General features: G+C 33.4%; 1 protein-coding gene across 1 annotated transcript in view; it reads right to left on the bottom strand.

The window, feature by feature from the left end:
• LOC142320256 (neuroligin-1-like) overlaps positions 1-19,840 on the bottom strand; it is a 770,210-nt gene that overhangs the window by 433,982 nt on the left and 316,388 nt on the right. The window contains exon 4 of the mRNA XM_075357957.1: positions 1,124-1,303. Within this exon, the coding sequence (XP_075214072.1) occupies positions 1,124-1,303 (180 nt within the window). The remainder of the gene's footprint in view (positions 1-1,123; positions 1,304-19,840) is intronic.

Genomic DNA, 19,840 nt, shown 5'->3' with positions numbered 1-19,840 from the left:
AAAAACTGGCTGAAATATACACATTTCTAGATTGAGGATGGATCTGGGGTCCTCCAAACGAGCACATTTGTAAAGGTTTTGTTAAAAAATTCTACACATACACGCAAGCGCGCGGCTGCATTTGTTTACACCTGAGCGTGATAAAGCGAGCTTTAAGAACTTTTGTTTATATCTCAGCATCAAAATGTACAAAAAATCTGAAATTTGACACACGATACCTTCTTTAAAGCAGTGATGCCATTAACTAATATCTTAAGAAAGTGGGAGGTACTGATGGCTGGGGGATGGGCCTTTTAAGGTGTAAAGTTTAGTGAAAAGCTTCTTACTATTTATCATTTCGAATAAAAATTATATAAATCTTTATTGTTTAAAAACTAAAATACAGTGATTGGTTTATTGTGTTTTAATAAATTTATATTGAGGTGAGGTACACACGATTTATTATATATCGAAATACAGCTCAATAATTATCGTAGCAAAACGGCTTATAAAAATCTTTAAAGCGATTTAATTAAATTCATTTATGAAGACACCATGTCATTAAGGAAATGATATTATTTAGTAACATTATATTACTGAACCGAAACGGACTTCATACATTATTTTAAACATATTTTAGTTGTAATATAAATTTATTTTGGTTTGCTTTCAATTAGTAAAGAAAGTTTCCAAAAAAACCTACATCGTTAAAAAAAAGTCTTGCTGTTAATTCTTTGCTGTTATGTTGCTTTTAGTATTTTAAGCTATAAATTTAACATTATGGCTTCTATATAAGTGAAATTTGATGATGATATATGAGGTAGTTAGGGTTTTACTGATGGTATAGAAGACTTCAGAAAAAAAATTTCTTTCAAATCAAAAACAAAGAAAAAGTTTTTAGAAACCATTTTTAAAAAAATTAAATACTGCTGTGGAAAATAAGCATAAATCCTATTTATATTTTACGTTTTATATATATATATATAGTAAAAAAAAAAAAATATATATATATATATATATACATACTATATTTTGATTACGATATATATTAATTATGTAATGAATTTCATTACTGATTAATTTTAATATAAACTTTTAAATGTATTTGGATAAAAAAATATTTTATTGTCTTATTATATTTTACCTTTTGCAGTTGGTGAGAGTAAGAGGAGATTTGCAATTGTGGCTCCATGTCCATGACCAACAACAGTAATCCGCGTAGGATCGCCACCAAAAGCACCAACGTTGTGTTTCACCCATTGAAGTGCAGCTTCTATGTCGCTCTGGGCTGCACTGCGTTCCTCTTGTTCTAATCTCAGGAAACCTGAAAAAAAAAAAAAAACTATTGTTGACTTTATTACCTTTATTATTTTTTTTGATGATTACATTTGGTTGTGTATAAACAATTCCGTTGTTTGACGTATAAATTGCAAACACTAATTTGGCTAAATGAAGAAAATTTAAATTAGACGTCGTTTTGTAATAAACAGTCATAAGATTGCTTTATGAGTCAACTTAGGTCTACTCGTTTTACATAATTTTATAAATAATTGATGTAAAAATCGAAAAGTTTATATTTTTGAAAATACTTTAAAAAAATGACGTAGTTTTACAGCCGATTTCTGCATATGGTAAATTAATGGTTTATAACTACAAACGTTTATGTCAACAAATATTAAAATTGAAATTCTATGTACCAATAAAATCTCAGTTTATTTTGCCTATTAATTCTGCATTGATAATCAGACTGTCATTTTACTGAGACTGTTTTTTAAGGTTACAGTTTGACAACAATAAAAAACATTAATTTAGAAATTTAGTAGCAAAAAAATAATAAATTTAATGAGAAAAAAAAAACACAAATGCATCTATTATTTTCCTTTTTTTCCTGTTTTGCCTCCGGGAATTACCGTCAGGTATTATTTCAGAGGATGAATAAAGATGATATGTATGAGTGCAAGTGAAGTGTAAGTGAAGTGCAAGTGTGAAGTGTCTTTTACAGTCTCAGATCGACCATTGAAATCCAACTACGGAAGAACACCGGTATCCACAATCTAGTATTCAAATCCGTATAAAAGTAGGACTTGGAACACTGCAACACTCGACTTCTAAATCAGCTGATTTGGGAAGACGCGTTCACTATAAGACCAACCCGGTGGGTTAAATGCATCTATTCCACCATAAGAACATATCACTTTCCGTCACTATGTATATTAATTTTGTAAATATTCATGAATATCCTGTTTATAAACATATTTCAATTTTTTTTTTATGATCATATTTGTAAATTACAAATTACAACTACAACATAATTTTTGTAATTTACAATTAAATAGTTTAAATAGTTTACAGAGGAATGAAATCATAGGGGGAGGAAAATAAAGTTAACAAAGTTATATATTGTTAATCATCTCTCAATAAATTAGTTTCACTTCCTGAATTTTGAAAATGTATATAATGAATTGTTTCAGACCAAAACGTATGTATTAATTATGTTGTTCTATATAGAACAAAACTGGGACAGATAATATTATTTGTCCCAGTTTTCCATAAGGCTGTGAAGCATGTAAAACAACCGACAACAAGCAGTACTGCAGTTTGTTTCTCTGTGCGATAATATTAATTAAACAACCTGTCGTTAAGTTTAGCAGAATGAAAATACAACCTAAATTTTATGGAACTTGGAATACAGGATTGTATTTTTTCCTATCCCGAGTAATCTTTGCATAGAATGCTTGTTATTCTCGGTAACATATGTATTTGGTAACGAGGGAGATGTAAATCACCTCAATTCACCTACAACGTTGGTTATGGGACTGAAAATGCAAACAATGAATTATTATAGAAAGTAGCAGAGCTTACTTTTGAATAAAAGATGATATTTTTTAGTGGGTTAAAAAATTATGAGCTCGTACAAACTATTTTCATTCTTTAGTCAAACCATACTATCGTATTCGTTTGTTAAAATTATCATATTTCCTGCCCCATGGCTGTTAGAAGTGTTCTATGTATATGAAATATCTTAGTTCAAAAAAGAAGCAGATTTCGTTTGGTTTTTTACGTAAATATTTATAACAGTCGTGTATTTCATTCGTTTTAGATCAATTAATGGCCTGCTCTCTCACGACTGGTCAGTTTTAGTTTAGAAAATGAAATAATATAATATAATATACGTCATAATGATGATCCCCATTCTTAACATATAGAACGGCTAAGATATCTCATTATTAAATTATAACGTCAGGAATACATCATTTCCTTTATTGAATTAGATTAATTGCCAACTGAAATAAGATCTAAGGAAACGTTATTAGACGAAATTAAATGCTTTAATGATTACAATTAGAAAGATTTCAGTTTTCTATACCACATTATATTACAGCTTTCAAGAACAATGTTTCAAATACGTACATATTATAAAGGTTATATTCATTATACTTTTATCTTCAAGAATACTTTGTTGAAGTCCTGTTAACAAGAGAGGGATCTTTAAGAGAAGCCCTATAATAATTCACTTTCGCTGAGAAATAGGATTCAGTAACGTGAACGGAAAATAAGGAACATCAAAGTGACCCAAGAAAATGTGATTAATACGTAGAGGATACCGTGATTGAATCAGTTGGGTAAAAGTATTTCATTTCTAGTCCTACGGGATTGTCAATTTCTAACCCGTTATCTAAATCTAATTTATGAAATTTTAATCCAATAAATAGAAATTATAGTACTCAATGCAATACAACAAAATACTCGTACAATAATTAACCACGAATTATTTGGAATATAAATAAAATCTTTACATGGATCATTTTTGGCTAATTTTCAGCAGTAAATAAGTATGCGGTTGTTTATAAATAGATTCTCGAATTATTACAATTATACCATTTTTTTTCGTTTTGGAAACAGTTTTGTAAAATTCTTGAGTACATCCTCAATTTATCTAATTATTACATTCCTGGCATCACAACTCTACAGCTACGCTGCAAGAATGAAAGTGTGGTAATCCGTAAAAAAAAAAGTGGTATGAGATTTTTAATTGCCCTGGATTATTCCTTGACGTTTCATGACGCAGGGCTCACAAAAAAACAGAAAGAATGGAGTGGAATATTCGTACGTACGTATGTACATGTGCTGGCGTATTTGAAGTGTAAGAATTTTTATTAAAACTAGATGAACCGATTTCAATAATATTTCGCAGAGATACTCATGTATATAGGGTAATTTGATGGTAAAATTTTGGGGTCAACACCTCCAGGGGAGTAGATAGTTTTTTCACGTCAATTTTCACAAAATTTTGCAAACATAACCTCACGTTATATTAAGCTTAGAAATTCATTCGTGTTTATCTTACCATTTAAAAAAAAATGGCCTAAAATTCCCCCTTCTCTAAAAACGTAAAAAGCTTTTTTTATTTCCTGTATATTTCTTAATCGAATTTTTTGTCTTCCTAGACATAGTAACTTGACGGTGTTAGATTCCAGACTGTTTCGCAGATCCTACGTAGAGTACATAAACACGTCTTAACCGTTGGACGTCTCTACTATTATTGAGTAGATTAATTGCAAAGTGGTTTACATGATTCTCAAGCCTCTGCAGGTATTTGACGCTGCGCTGGCGTGCAATTTCACGAACCGACGGGAGCTCCAGAAAATCATGAATCTCATCATTCCGCGTGAACCATGGCGCTTCGGCAATCATCCTCGCTACTTTGTTCTGGAATCGTTGTATAATTATCACATTACTAGTACCAGCTGTTCTGCAAAATTCTACACTGTACCCCAACTGAGCGCAGGATAGCCTTTCCTGCGCCAGTCCTGGTAAGAACCCAGTCCTGGTAAGAAACCCAATCCGCTCGTCTCGTGTGAAAAATAGGCCTCCCTTTTCTTTTAAACACTGTCGTTCTCAATGCAAGTAGAATGGGCAAGTGATTCGCAGAGAGTTTAGGTATGTAGATGAAATACCCGAGTTGACAAAAAGGCAAGTAAATCCGGGATTATTGTCAGATCTGTAAGCTAGTATGTCGGTTGGAATTCCGATAACACGTCCTGGCACAGATTCTGAACACACCTCGTCAGCATTCTACCCCTGCTGGTTGTCAACTGGGAACACACAATGGGGGGGGGACCCATTGTGGGGCCGAAGGAACCCACAATGGGTCCTTCGCGTTCCATTGTCCTCCTGCAATAAATCTAGAATCCAGAGTCGCAAAGTAATCGGAAAACAACCCGTCAGTTAAAGTATGGTGCGAAGGGCAGTACACCGCGGACAGCCTAATAGGCCTCAACCAGTCCGTAATCTCAACCGAGGTTGAGATTCCTCCATGGGCCTACTCATCTGGGTGATTCGTAACATACACAGAATAATCTTGAAGCCTAAGGTTGTTCCGGTGAGTAATGTGCGTTATCAATATTACGTCCAGGGAATTAGAAACTTCCATAAACCCTTGCTCCTTACGCCTAGAAAGTTGGCCATTAACGTTTCATGCAGCGATTCGTAGAAGTTTGGACATCAACAGATTTTGGAGAGCACCTGGGTGAGCAAGGCTATCAGACTCCCAAACTGTTGAACCAGGAAATCTATATTTGATGAAAGCCTATCCAATTTGCCCACATTGCCCTTAATAGCACGCCCAGTTGCCGCAACATACGTTTTTGGAGAAATTTAGACTCGGCAATCCACGACCCAACGAAGGAAAGTTTTTATTATCAAGCGCGGGGCCATCCACCCTGGGGCTAGCGGGTTCTGCTCTCGGAGCAAGCTGCAAATCCCAATTCGCCTTCCGACTACGCTTCCTCACCAATATGTCTTGATATACTCTGCAATATGTCTGATATACAAGGAGCAGATTGCAAGAGTGCTCCTGCCCTTCCTGGGACAGTCAGCTGTCCAATGGCCCTCTCCACATTTCACGCAGCGCAATAGCCTTATACAATTGTTCTTAGTGTGCCCATCTTGCTGACGCCTCATGTACTGCACGAGGCCTGTAGGCTTCCGTAGGGTCTCGAATGATACTCTGCAATTGGCAGTATACTCCAATTCAAAGATGGTCTTATTATCTTCCTTTGGTTGCAGGTTCACGAAAAAAGTCGATGTGGGCTACTTAGTTACCTTGTGGCGTGTATTTATTAAGTCCTTCACCCGATACCTGTAACCTTCGATTTCGTCCTTTATCGTTCCCAGTGGAATAAATTGGCGCAGGTTTTGATTACAACACGAAAGACACGTTGATCCTTCCTTGTGAAAGTATGAATATGAGACCCTGCTCCCGAACAACATGTATAAAGTTGGCCAGAAACATGCTTTGAAGGATACTGTGGGTGGGGGAGCCGATCAAAGTTTTAAAATAGCGATTTTTTTAATTTTATAATAATTCAACGATTTAATTTTATTAAATAATTTAATTCATAATTCAAGAATAAATAACCAATGCCAGGAAAGGACGCGTTGAAGCGCTTTCGGAATTAATTTCTATCCTCAGGAACTCACATTTTCGTCATATTTGTAACAATAATTAAAGCTTCATATGTTAATTGTAAAAAATTTCGTAATTATAACAGTTGGTCGTCGTATATTTTTAAATTACGTCAACGTAAAGGTCCTGTCAATTTGGTGTTCTCAATTTGTTATTTGGTGGTTCAGAATTTAAATTTTATCTTAAAATTAAAAAAATTTCAGGTTATAAATACTGAAAGTTACTTTCAGATTTTAATTACTGGAATTTTAAAATTGCATAAGTTATAAAAGGAAAATATTAATAACTTTCTAAATCATTAGTGTGAATATATTGTGGAAAATATTTTTTTTTTACTACGCTCTGTGGTGTTCAAAATAAAATTTTTAACTATTTTTTATATAAATCAATTATGATATGGCATATAAAATAAAACTATTGAATGGTAAATTGGATTTGTTAAAATTTAACAATTATTATTTAACTTGTATTGAATTATTAAATAATATTGGACTAAAAATTTTCTTGTAAAATAATAAATCTAGATCATTCGTATACTGTTATTAAAAAAATTAGCATATTATTAATTAAAAGTAAAAAAAAAATCATGATGTTTAATCAAAGTATGATAAGTGAAAACTTAAATGGGTTATTAACAGTACCTCATGCAAAATGAAAATACATTACACTTAAATAAAATAACTATAATTTATTTCATGCGATATAAGATAAGAACTCTTATTTTACAAATTGTTTTTTTAAATGGTTTAAACGACTACGTAAAAAAATAAATAAATATACTACGTGAAAAGCAAATATTTAGGCACAAGTTATACTCATTTAGATGGCACATAAATTTAATCAGTTTAATTTTATTTATTACGCATAAACATGAAAAATCTGGTTATTGTTTTTAATAATATTGTAATATATTAAAAAATACAACGTGTAAAACAAAATATGTTTGTCATCATTTATGCTACATAGTTCATATATATGGTACATTCATTTCCATTTAGCTATGTACTATATTTTAATTTCAAGCATTAATTAATAATCTTCTTTTCTGACAAATTTCATTTCCCATAACATAACCTTGTATTATAAATTAAAAAAAATTTAGACTTTTAACTTCTCGCCCAATAACCTCATTCTTTTCTTCATTATACTCGTCTCGTATCTTATCAAAAAAACTCCTTTAGGTGTTTAATGATTATGCCGCGTACTTAATTAGTTGATGTCAATTCAATTCCCGACAAAGATTTGATATTTTTGCAATCGTTTCATTAACCTCCTCTTTCTGACTAAAATATGTAGGAAAATATCATCGATGTCAGAACATTAACATTATAAAATTTAATTGTCAACCTTTTTACTTCAAAGTAAAATCATAATTTATAAAACACTTTTTTATTTTGCAATTTTCCTACGGTACGTGTTGTGTTTCAATAAAGTATTATACTCGATGCAAAAAAGTTTAGGAATTTCTTTCTACATTTTCATCAATATTTTATACAAAAAGGCTTTTTTCTGAGTAAAAGTTCTCATTGTTTGTGCTAGCCTTCTTTTGATATCTTATCTATTACGCTCTTCCTTTGTAATTTACTGTCTAAATAAGAAAATTGTTCTATTTACTTTATGTTACCTTTTTACAAATTGAAATTAAGATAATAATATATTACAATGATGTATAGCTAGTTATTACTTGTATTATTTTACCGCTGTTGCAATCAATATCTGTTAAAGAGGTTTAACTTTAAACGATTAATAATTAATTTCATAGAGGAACTAAATTTGAAATAGTGTTACATTGCATATTTATTAGTTTACGTTCATTTCTTTAACAGGAAACGCGTTTGTTGAAAAGTAGATTTTTCTTCGACAGAAGATGACTTATACTTCATTATTTTACATTTATATGTTTAAATTTACTAATTTATTGTAGCTGTTATTTCGTAGTGAATGTGTATTTTTTATAGTCCGTTTAATTTTTTTTTGTTTGAAAGAGAAGCTGGTGCATCTAGTTTTATTTTCTGCATTTTGTAAGGAAACTATATTATTTCTATGATTTTAATTGTATGTACCTTTTTTAATTTTTAATTAGTGAATTAGTCGAACTAACCTCTAGGATAGTAGATTGTAAACATGGATGCTAGCTGTTCCGAACTACGATAGGGAGGCATCTCCTGGACCTTTTTTTTATTTTTTTAACCTCCTGGTCCACCGTTAGATATTGCTTCAGAGGATGAGATAAATGATTTGTAGCGTGTGTGAAAATACCACGCCTGACCGGGATGCAAACCGGGCCCTCCGGATGAAATGCCAAAACGCTACCACTCGTGCCATGGAGGCCGGCATCTCCTGAACCTTGCATCACCACTAGCAAACGCAGACCGCTACTGTATGCAGGCAGAAACTCGAGGAGATCATCACGCCAAATGTTAATTAGAAACAATATTATCTCTAGTCATGCTGATGCCTCAGAAAGTGACTCTGAAATTAGTCTGACAGATTCACAAACAGATAGCCTTTCGTGGCAAATAATCTCAACTCTTCAGAAGCAACGGATACCACAATCCCCAAAATGTCTTCTTGACAAAATTATCATTATCGAATCTTTTCAAACCTCCACTCATAATGCTGTGTAGTATCACGGATGTCATGCTTTTACATGAGTTTCTTGATAAAGCTGTGAACAATAATGACTACTACGTACGTTTAATAGGTACGAAACAAAAACGTGTGCTCTCTAAGGACATTGATACATTCAAGAAAGTAATTAGTTTGGTACACGAACATAATATCATCGGACGCACGTTCACACAGAAAGACGAAAGGACTTTCCAAGTAGTACTCTGGAATCGGCATCACTCGGTTCCAGTGGATACCATCAGAAAAGAGCTTGAAGAAAAGCAGCACACAGTCTGTAGTGATACTGGCGCCCGACATAGAGTGTCGAAAGAACCGGCATCAACGTTTTTTAAATCTTGAACCTCAGAACAACAGAAAGGAGATGTTTAAACCAAAATATGACCGCTGACTGTAGTGTGACTTTTGAAACTCCAAGAAAATCTCCAGGACTAGTATGTATATGCGCTGACAGGAGTATGGCCATACCAAAAATAACTGTATGCGACCATATCGCTATATCAAGTGTGCGGAAGGGCACAATCCTCCGGCGGACTATCCGAGGAAGTACAGAAGAACTCCGGCCACCTTACTGCAGTCAGGCAGATCACTCTGCCAACTAAGAGGGTTGTAAAGTGTACAAAGAAATAATAGATAGGAACCAGGTGCGCCACGTTGCAAGGACTACTACTACTACTAGTACTATTAGTAGTCTACTTTGTACTACAAGAAGTCACTTGTACCGATGAGATTGAAGTGTTCAAAGGATATTAAATATGCAACACAACATTTAACATTTTCAGTAATGCAAGAAGGGATCTGGGTCTTAACACCGGAAGAGAGGTATGAAGTGGAAGGTACTGACTATCCACCGAAGCTGATGGATCTGATTAATACTAAAAGACGCAAAAAAATTGAAGGTGTCATTGCTACAGGAAGATTGAAGACAGCCTTCTTTCAACAGAGTGACACGCAGATTAAAAAGGACATTCCAATACGGGAAAGACACTTGCCTTGTGATACTTCCGGTTGCCAAACCATCCATCACCGTTCTTAGCCAAGATTGGCTTCAACGGGAGTCGTTTTTCGCCCTCTAGGCTTTTACATTTCATAGTAATAAACCAGGCATCGTTGGAATGCCACCGACGTAAATGCCTCGGTAGATATTTACATCAGTAATTTATAAACTCAGCTTTTGTCTTCTCTGCAGGACTCATCCGAACATCTTGAATGTCCCAAATCGTTGCCCTCGAACTACCTAACCGAGTTCGCGGAAGCACGAATCCCGCGCCTAGTTCTACATTTTATAAAGACAATTCAAGTGCAAATATCTCATAAATTAGAGGCAAATTAATAATAACATACCACCAAAAATGTTGTTCGCAACAACGAAATTTGTTCCTAGTTCCGTTAGTGACCTCAAATTCAGTTCATACCCCTGACTCGGTAACATTTTGGACCCCGGTATGGTCTACCACGGTGAGGAGAACAGACCTTCTACTTCCACTCAGCTCCATCGCAGAGTCCCGCATGACATTTACTTTCACTTATTACCATCGTCGAGATGCCACTACACCTCATGGCTGCATGGTTACTCATACCCTCGGCAGTGCAATCGTCGTTCCGCCGACAGCTAACAATTACAACAATCACCATCACTTTTTTCTAACTAAGCGTGCCTCGATGCTAACACGCCTACCTCCGGCCAATAAACTACCCAGGCGGTCCCTAGCCACCCGGGGGTGAACCTCTACTATACGGCATTCAGCCGTTCTGTTCAGGGCGAGGAAAAGGAGGAAGCCAGCCACAATAGTCCATTGTCTGCGAATCTTCCAATTGATTCGCAGTCCAAGAAAGGAATTCATTCTCTCGAGCTCCCTAACAACTCTGGTACGTTCAGTCTCGTAGCGGGGATAAACGGAAAGGATATGGTCCGCATTGTCATCGATCTTACAGTCCGGGCACAAGTCTGAATCAGCCAAACCAAACCTAGCCAAGCTATTCCTGAATGCACCATGTCCTGAAAGGAATTGAGTTGTGTACCGATTGGGGGGATACCCAACTAATTGCTCGCAGCTCCCTAACATTAGGAAATATATCATGCATGTATCGACCAGTAGAAGAATCGTTCCACCTAACTTACCTAGAGTCAAAATCTTGGTCTTAGATTTCTCGCATAGGCCCAGAGGTAAGAAAGTCTCCCTTAGAAACATACCAATTGCTACATTCCGTAGGTAAAATGTCAATGGGTTTTATGCCGGCGATCACAGAGACTGCCTCTTTCGAGACAATTTTGTAGTTTCCGACAACAGCTAAAAATAGAAGACGCTGGGCTCGCAATAAAATGTCCCTATAACATTGGAATTGTAAACGATGAGCCCAGACAGTCGCATTGTTCAACATTGTGGCCTCACAGACACGTTTGTAAAGAATACGCATGGTACGATAATTCAACCTTCAATCGGGATGGATGACTGCGAACACCAAAGAAGACATCAATAGCCTTCCTTACGACAAACTGAAGGTGCTACCTTAATTGAAGCCTCTCATCAAGGATGACACCCAGATAGTTCTGATTAAAAAGGACATCCCAACCCTGTAGGGGAAGACACCCGCCTAATGACGTTCGGGTCGCCACACCCTCCTCCCGTTCTTTGCCCTATTGGGCTTTAACGGGAGAATTAAAAAGGACAGCTGAAGTCCATAAGAAATGAAACATTGAAGGAGTACCTAGAAAATCTTGCTCCCTTGAATAGTAGCACGCACTCTTTGAGGAAAGCTGCTAAGCATCGGCCAGTTCCACCTGCATTGCCTCCTTTTAAAGCTTCGAACAGGATACGGACTAGGAGCGACTCCATAAAAGCCGATTTATTTGCTTCTCATTTGAGCCTGATCTTTTCACTGCTGGACGTGCAGAGTCTTTATGAAGATGAAACATATAAGTTTCTAGACAGCCTGATCCCTTTATGTGTACCATTAAGCCTTTTTCTACATCGGAGGTTCTGCGAGTAATCGAACGGAAGATATTAAAAAGGCTCCCGCCTTTGATTTGATTACTCATAAGATGTTAGTAATGGTTCCGTTCAAGATCATCTGGTAAATAACAGACCTTTTCAATGGGATCAGAACGACGTGTTTCCCTTGTGAGTGGAAGGTCTCTCATATAGTAATGGTTGCGAAGCCCGGTAACCCTCCTCATATTGTTACTTCTTACAGACCTATACGTTTTCTACAAATAATATCCGATTTGTTTGAAAAGCTGCTTCTCAGGAGGTTATGGCCTATCTTGGAGCGAAAATAAATTATACCAGATCATCAATTTGGCTTCAGGAATGGGCACTCTACCATTGAATAGACCAGTAGAGCTCTTACTGTCATAACCAGATACTTGAATGAGAAGATATACTGCTCAGCAGCGTTTATAGATGTTCAGCAGGACTTTGATAAGGTCTGACTGCCTGGTCTGTCATATTGTTTGTATATGACATGGCAGTTAGCTGATTATGAAGATACGGTTAAATCCTCTGCTAAATTACAATAAGAGTTAGATGAGATCAGCGTGTGGCTGACCAAATGGAAAATGAGGGTGAATCAGAAAAAATTCGAGCCAAGTAACATTTACGATGGGACGGGATGATTGTCCATGCTTCCACCTGAATGGGGTCTATATCTCTTATACGGATCGGATGTACGGTACCTTGCCTTCACTTGGACCATCTCCTAACAAGAAATGGCCACAAGATAGAAAAGAGGATACAGCTTACAATTATAGGGAATTAAACTGGTTGTTGGGTAGATACTTCCAGTTATCCTTATCTAATAAACTTACGATCTACAAAGTTATCCTTAAACCTATCTGGTAGAATGGGATCCAACTCTGGAAGACGACGACTAACAACAATATTTAAATAATTCAAAGATCCAAAATTCTTTAAATATGTGTGGACCATAATAGAGAAGCCGTAGTTTTTAATGGGTTAAAAAAGTCATGACTATCTAGGATTACCTTCTGTTTACAAAAAAAAAAAAAAATTAGTTCGCGGTATAAACAGAGAATAAAAAACACATTTAAATTTTCTAGCAATTAATCTATCGGATGATAGCAATGGTATCATTTGACTAAAACTTCTCCTCGGGCTGGACTTGGGAGGTTTAATGGTTTAATGAAGTTAAATCGGGAGAAGCAACCTAGGATTGGGAACACAGGATAAGTCTGTCACTGTTTAGTGAACGTCACATAATATTCTACATATTACAATTATTTCTATCACCGATGAATAATTGTTTCATTTATAGTATTCTTTTCATATATTGGTACTGATGATAATGCTTTTAATGTTTTTTTTTCTTTTTACCTGTGATTTATCTCTGTTGCTGTGCTGAGTATTGAACGTTACTTGGGCCGCTTATAAAAGTGCTTTTTTATACATGAGTTGTTGAAACTTTGTATGATTTAATGAGGAGTTTCGTCAGGTACATCTCCGCGTGATTTTCATTAATAGAATTTACTAATGGTTTCCTATGAGATCCCGATTGTAAATACTAACAGAGAGACAAAAAAAGAAAAAAAAAGTAATTCATATGATATCGAACAAAATTTTTAATTACATTATATCTCCGTGGCCAGGTAGCAGCGCCTCGGCCTTTCATACGGGTTCGAATCCCGGTCAGGCATTACAGTTTTCACACGCTACAAATTCATTTACCATCTAGTAACTGCAAGAAAGCTAAGCCTGTTGTTATTATGAAAATAAATAGATAAAGAATAAATAAATATTGAAAAACTCATAGCTACTAATCAAACATTTATGGATATACGAGAAATACTTCATGAAACTATTGTTGTAAAAGACTACAATTGTAAAAGACAACTATTGTTGTCAGAAAATAATTACTATTTGTAATTTATCGACAACGGCTTACAAAAAAACTCTTTCTAAAACGTGTGATAAAAATACTAGGCAATGGAAACGAATTAAAACTTTTCGAATTAAGTAATATTTAAAACAATTTAACATAAATTTTATAGTTTTTTTTATTTTCGCTATCGAGCTTTATTTTCAATTGGTTACCTACGAACTATGAAATCATAAATAAATCAACTGAAAAATTTTAACATGAATGAAGACCTTTAAATGGTACTCCTTGTTGAACACAAAAATTAATAATATAAGTTATTTCCCAAGAAAAATACATCATGAGAGTGTAAAAATAAAAATGCATATGTATAAAAATAATAAACGACAAATAGAAATGATAGATTAGTAAAATTATTAAAAAAATTAAAAATTTCAACAAGCACAACAAGAGCGACAATAAGTAAGATGGGAATAACAGCAGTAAGTGGTAATAGAATCAAACAACAATCGATATCAAAATGATTAATAGTTAAACAATGCTAAGAGATAGTACGACTGAAGAAAGGCAGAAATACACCGCCTACCAATGCGTTGTGTAATTTAGACAATCCCACAAACTACAAAGGGTATAGAGTGTATAAGGACAATTTTGACTTGCAACTCATTATGCACCAAAATTATTCCTCCTAGAACTTAACGAGATGCACAGGACAGATCCTTTGACCTGAATAATAAACTTTCTCTTCCTAAATCAGAGATCAGCTGGGAATGTGTGTGCTCATCCTGGTAAAAATTAGCATATTCATACCCGATAATTTGATCGTCCTGGATCATTTACCGAAGTAGTGGTGCATAACAACGTTGATGATTCTTCTTCTAAGGATAAATTTCAGAAAAATATGAAATGATATTTCATGTCACTGAGTTTCAACTGCAACATTGAGTTTCAACACTCAATGCTGAGTTTCTATTGCAACAGATCGGGAACCTCATGGGTCTACTGACAAAAGTGATCACTAAGCTCTGCTGATGGGAAAGAATTTGAGAATAGCGACATGGAACATACGAAGTAGAATTGGAGGCATTGTTTCTAACCGAACTGCTAGTTGTGGTCCTTCAAAACGCATTTTACTGACCGAAAAAAACTTGAGTATTCGAGGCTACTGAGTGTACGCAACTAACTATCCAGACGGTAGGGCGTATTGTGTTTCTGATCAAAAATGGAATGAAGCTCCCACCATGTATGACCATTCATATTCAAACAACCTCGGTAGAAATATTAGCATGGTTTGCTCCCCTAAGATTTTCAGTGATCTACTGTTCCACTTGTTACTTGATCACGGATGACATGTATTCTGAGTACTTCAGTTCACTAGGTTGCTGCTTTATTATGGGAGGTGAGTGCAATGTAAACATGTTCTCTGGGATTCTACTCTTATAACTCGTGGAAGAGCCTTGAATGATTGTATTACAAGGCTGCGGTTCCAGTGCTATCTAAGGCTAAGAATTATGTTATGGACTTACGGACTTGACTAAAGCTCCTGAACTATTAGAATTCTTCGTTAAATCGGGAGTTGGCTATTTTTACACTGACGTGTGGAATAACCTTGATTTAACCGATCACTCTTCTGTGACATTGGCTGTTAACACATTGAAAGAAGTAGAACTCATCAATCGTTCACAATAGCAGGACCAACTGGGAATCCTACTGGAGTTGGATTGCGGAAAGGTTACCTGCGGGAGTACAATTGAATTGTACGCATCATATTGATAATGCAATGCAACGTTTGGGTTCAATCATGCGGGAGGTAGCATAGCGCTCAACGCCTGCGGAGGTACATGAGGGGGTGAGAAGGCAGAGATTACCCTTCATAGGTGATGAGACTTTTTGAAACTAAACGGAAAATTCGGAGAAGGTGGCAATACTAAAGGAGTCCCGATGACAGAATGGCTTTTAACAGGGTTGCCCGCATACTAAATTTTATAGATGAATATTTAAAAATACATATACAATGCTGAAAATATTTTATAAAACTTTTATAAAACATTTTATAAAATTGCTACACATCTTACCACTTTATGTTTGAAAATGTGTTCAAATCTAAAAGCAAATTTCCTTCAAGATATTAAAAATTATATGTATATAGGTTACCTATATTTAGCAGTTAGATAAATCGAACAAACAGCTTATTAAAAATATGTAAGAAAAAAAATAATAGCATGATATCATTATTAAAGAAATTAATAAATCCCCACTCATGAATCAAAATTATCAGTTCTATAAACGTAACCAGTATATGAATAAAATTATATTTAATGAAACAAATGATCGAACAAAAAATATTTTTAAATATTAAAAAAACACACACACACACACACACTCGCCAATGGTCGGTTAGTATTTTTTTTAAATTTTTTGCTTGATGATATTGCCACATAAGCTTGAAGCTTGTGCGTGGAATGTGGAAATGTAGCGTATGAAAAATGCCATACCTGACCGGGAAATTGAACCCAGGATCTGCGGATGAAAGGACAAGATGCTACCACTAGCGCCACCGAGGCCGACGCTTGTATTTTTCAGTATTAAAATACAAGTTTATTTTCTTCTTAAATGTCAAAGAATATCGATATAAGTAATAAAGCCAAAACAATTTATATATTAATTATTCTGAAATTTATCTTTTAAAGACATTTCATGAAGTATTGTTTACGTGTACAATACATGTGAAAACAATAACTAACGACATTGCAGTACTCTAGCGATGCTATTAATGCATAAATCAGATGAAATCAAAACCTAAATCAGAAATTAAAAGCTGGTAATATTGCAGATCCAGATGCAGAGTTAAATTCATCATTTACACTGCAATATAGGTCCACTCATTTTAAATAAATTTTAAAACTTAGTATTTAAGTACACCCAGAAATTAATATTTATGTTTTTAACAATAAAATAATATTTTGTTTAAAATTTGCTACAAAATATAACCTAATATTCTCTCACTCTCGCATCTACTTGTGTGTGTGTATGTGAGTATATATATATATATATATATATGATAAGACATTAATTACACGAGTCACATCTTGCAGTAAGGGCTTTACGTATATCATAACCTCAAAACAAATGACTTCAACAGATGTCTTCTATGTACATTAGATTTACTCCCTGATATGTTAACAAAAGGTTCCATTGAAATTTCGGTATCGTGTTTAAAGGAAAGCAGTAGTTTACATGACTGATGATTAAAATTATTGTATTGTATTGTTTTGTTTAGGAAGAAAATTTGAAAATTATTTGCATTTTTTTTTTCATCGACTGTATATAAATAAATTTTACTTTAATGTCGCTTTGGAATTCCATATGTTAGTTACTTATTTATCGTTTAATGTTAATATTTTGATAACATCGATTCAACATCCACTTGGAAAAACTCGAAAAAATCAACAAGAAATATATTATAATAGGTAACAATCCAACTTTTCAAAAAATAATTAGGCAAATTTAAAAAAAAAATATTGGATCCAGATATAAATAAAAATGTTATTGAAGCAGAGTCATTAATTCCAAATAAATTTGTTTACGATTCAGAAAATTTTACAATTAATTTTTTCGCTGAACTGTAAATAAATCAAGGAATTTAAAACAAGGGTTGTTTTACTTCTACTACATTAATAATATTATCACAAACAAATGATATCAATATTTATAATTATTTCAAAATAAAATATAGGAAAGGTATAAATTCAGTCGTAACCCAAACTAATAAATATTATTAAGACATAATATTGGTATTCAACTTATAGAAAATTAATTTCATCTTGTTGAGAATTTTGAGGTACGAATTAATTGCTAAGGTACTAATTAAGATGAGTATCTATATCAATAAACTCTGTGAAAATGTTTATAATAATGTATATTTTTCTGGCAGTCACGAAAAAATTTATAAGATTCTGCGCTCTTTTATCTATTTTCTTTATAGTCAGACCTAATCCTCGAAAGAAATACACACTTACATTTCCAGTTATTACAAATAGCAATTAATTAAGGAATGAAAAAGATATCCAATCACAAAAAAAAAGAATGAAAAAGTTTCAATTTTGCAAAAAATTTAGTTGTTTTAAAACAAACTAAGAGAATAAAATGACTCACTTTTTAACCAAGCGGAAATATGATTCCAGAATATGAAATCCACTTTCGCTAATTGTAGTTATAAAAAAATTAACGTAACATTCCTTCATCTGTTCATGGAATTTTTAAAATGTTTGATTTTAAAATGAACCCTTTCCATTTGAAAACTTTCATGTTTATTAAAATCCTACAGTTCAATATCAGTTTAACGATACTCAGATAGTACAATTTTCATTTTATAAATTCCGATGTATAGAGTAGTTTGCAATTTTCCTATTAATGAATATTTCTGCAATATTTTCATGTGTTAGTTATACTTATTTCCGCGTGTTAGTTTTGTTCTGGATTACATTGAAGATATATATGGTGAAAAGGTTACAGAAACGGAATAACGCTGGGTTGCAAAATTTATGACAATGCCGACTGATGTTCTCAAGACAAGCGTTCGTTGTCACAGCGTTGTTTTGTAGTTACATTGTTGCTGAATGCAAGGGGAAGGATTCTAAATTAATTCTACGCGTGGAACTCAATTTATTTAACTTTGTCTTCAGTTTTAGCCGTGAAAGATTTTTTTTTTATTCCAGTTATAACTAAACAACCTACTGAAATAAACTGTTCTAAGATTTACCGTAAAAAATTATTTTTGTTTTATTGATGGATTTAAAAAAAAAAATAAATAAAATATAATTCTTTCCTGGAATAAAAATTATACAACTAAATTAAAATATGAGATCTGTTAATTTATCAAATTATGATGGAGTAAATTGAGCTTTAAATGCTTATTTTTTAGTGTATACTTTTAAGTGATTTCTGGACTTTCTTAAGTGATTTCAAATTATTCATAGTTATAGTATGAGCTAGATTAATCACACAATACTGAGCCTTGAACACGTGATATCAAACTTTCCACCATAATACCTTGTAATTCACTAAGAACAGTGGAAAAATAACGAATTATGGGATATAGAATTCAACAGCAGGTGGATATTTGTATATTCTCATACCTTCTTCAGTTTATATTTTTACAGTTATAAGATAATAATAACTTATAATTTTATTCAACTATTTGAAAAAATAATTAAAAGAATAATTGTTTTTAATACAAACACATGCGGAATAAATTATTGCAAACAATTAAGTCAGACTGCACTAAAAATGAGGAAATACTTTCGCAAATTCTTCAACACAATTTTGTAAACGTAAAATAAATTATTACCTTTTTTTTTGTAATTATTGATATCACTTTTTAAACTTACGGGAAATACGGGAAACAAAATTCTGTTTACAGTTTTTTACGTATATCTTTTTGTCGTATTTCTAGTAAAATTCTTTTTACGTTTACATTACTTTCTGTGTTATGTCTAAACATAAAATTGAATGATGTGAATGTAATACAATTAATGTAAATATTTTATTATATATAAAAAATAGAAACTAATATGCATGTTTCTAGGTTAAAACTACAAAATTAAAAAAACGTTTTACTAAAAATTCAAAAATAATTACCAACAAAAAATAAAATCCAACAAAATTTTTTATACAAAACATTAAAATATAAAACCTTTTCTCTTATATTTAAAAAGAAAAAAATACAAGAAAACAGAAAAATGAATCCATTGTAATAATAATAAAAGGACATTTTATCGAGAACGTAGTTTATATCAATTAACCCCCTACTCGGGCTGCTTTCTTAACATGTACTATTTTTAGCTATGTTTATACTATTTTCTCCAACTTACTAAAACTTTTTCTAACTGAAATAAAGTGATTTAAATACATAAGGAAAATAAATAA

Source organism: Lycorma delicatula, chromosome 2 (genome assembly GCF_047948215.1).
Source record: "Lycorma delicatula isolate Av1 chromosome 2, ASM4794821v1, whole genome shotgun sequence".
Taxonomy (NCBI): domain Eukaryota; kingdom Metazoa; phylum Arthropoda; class Insecta; order Hemiptera; family Fulgoridae; genus Lycorma; species Lycorma delicatula.
The sequence above is the reverse complement of the archived record's forward strand: the minus strand, read 5'-3'. Positions and strand labels throughout refer to the sequence as shown.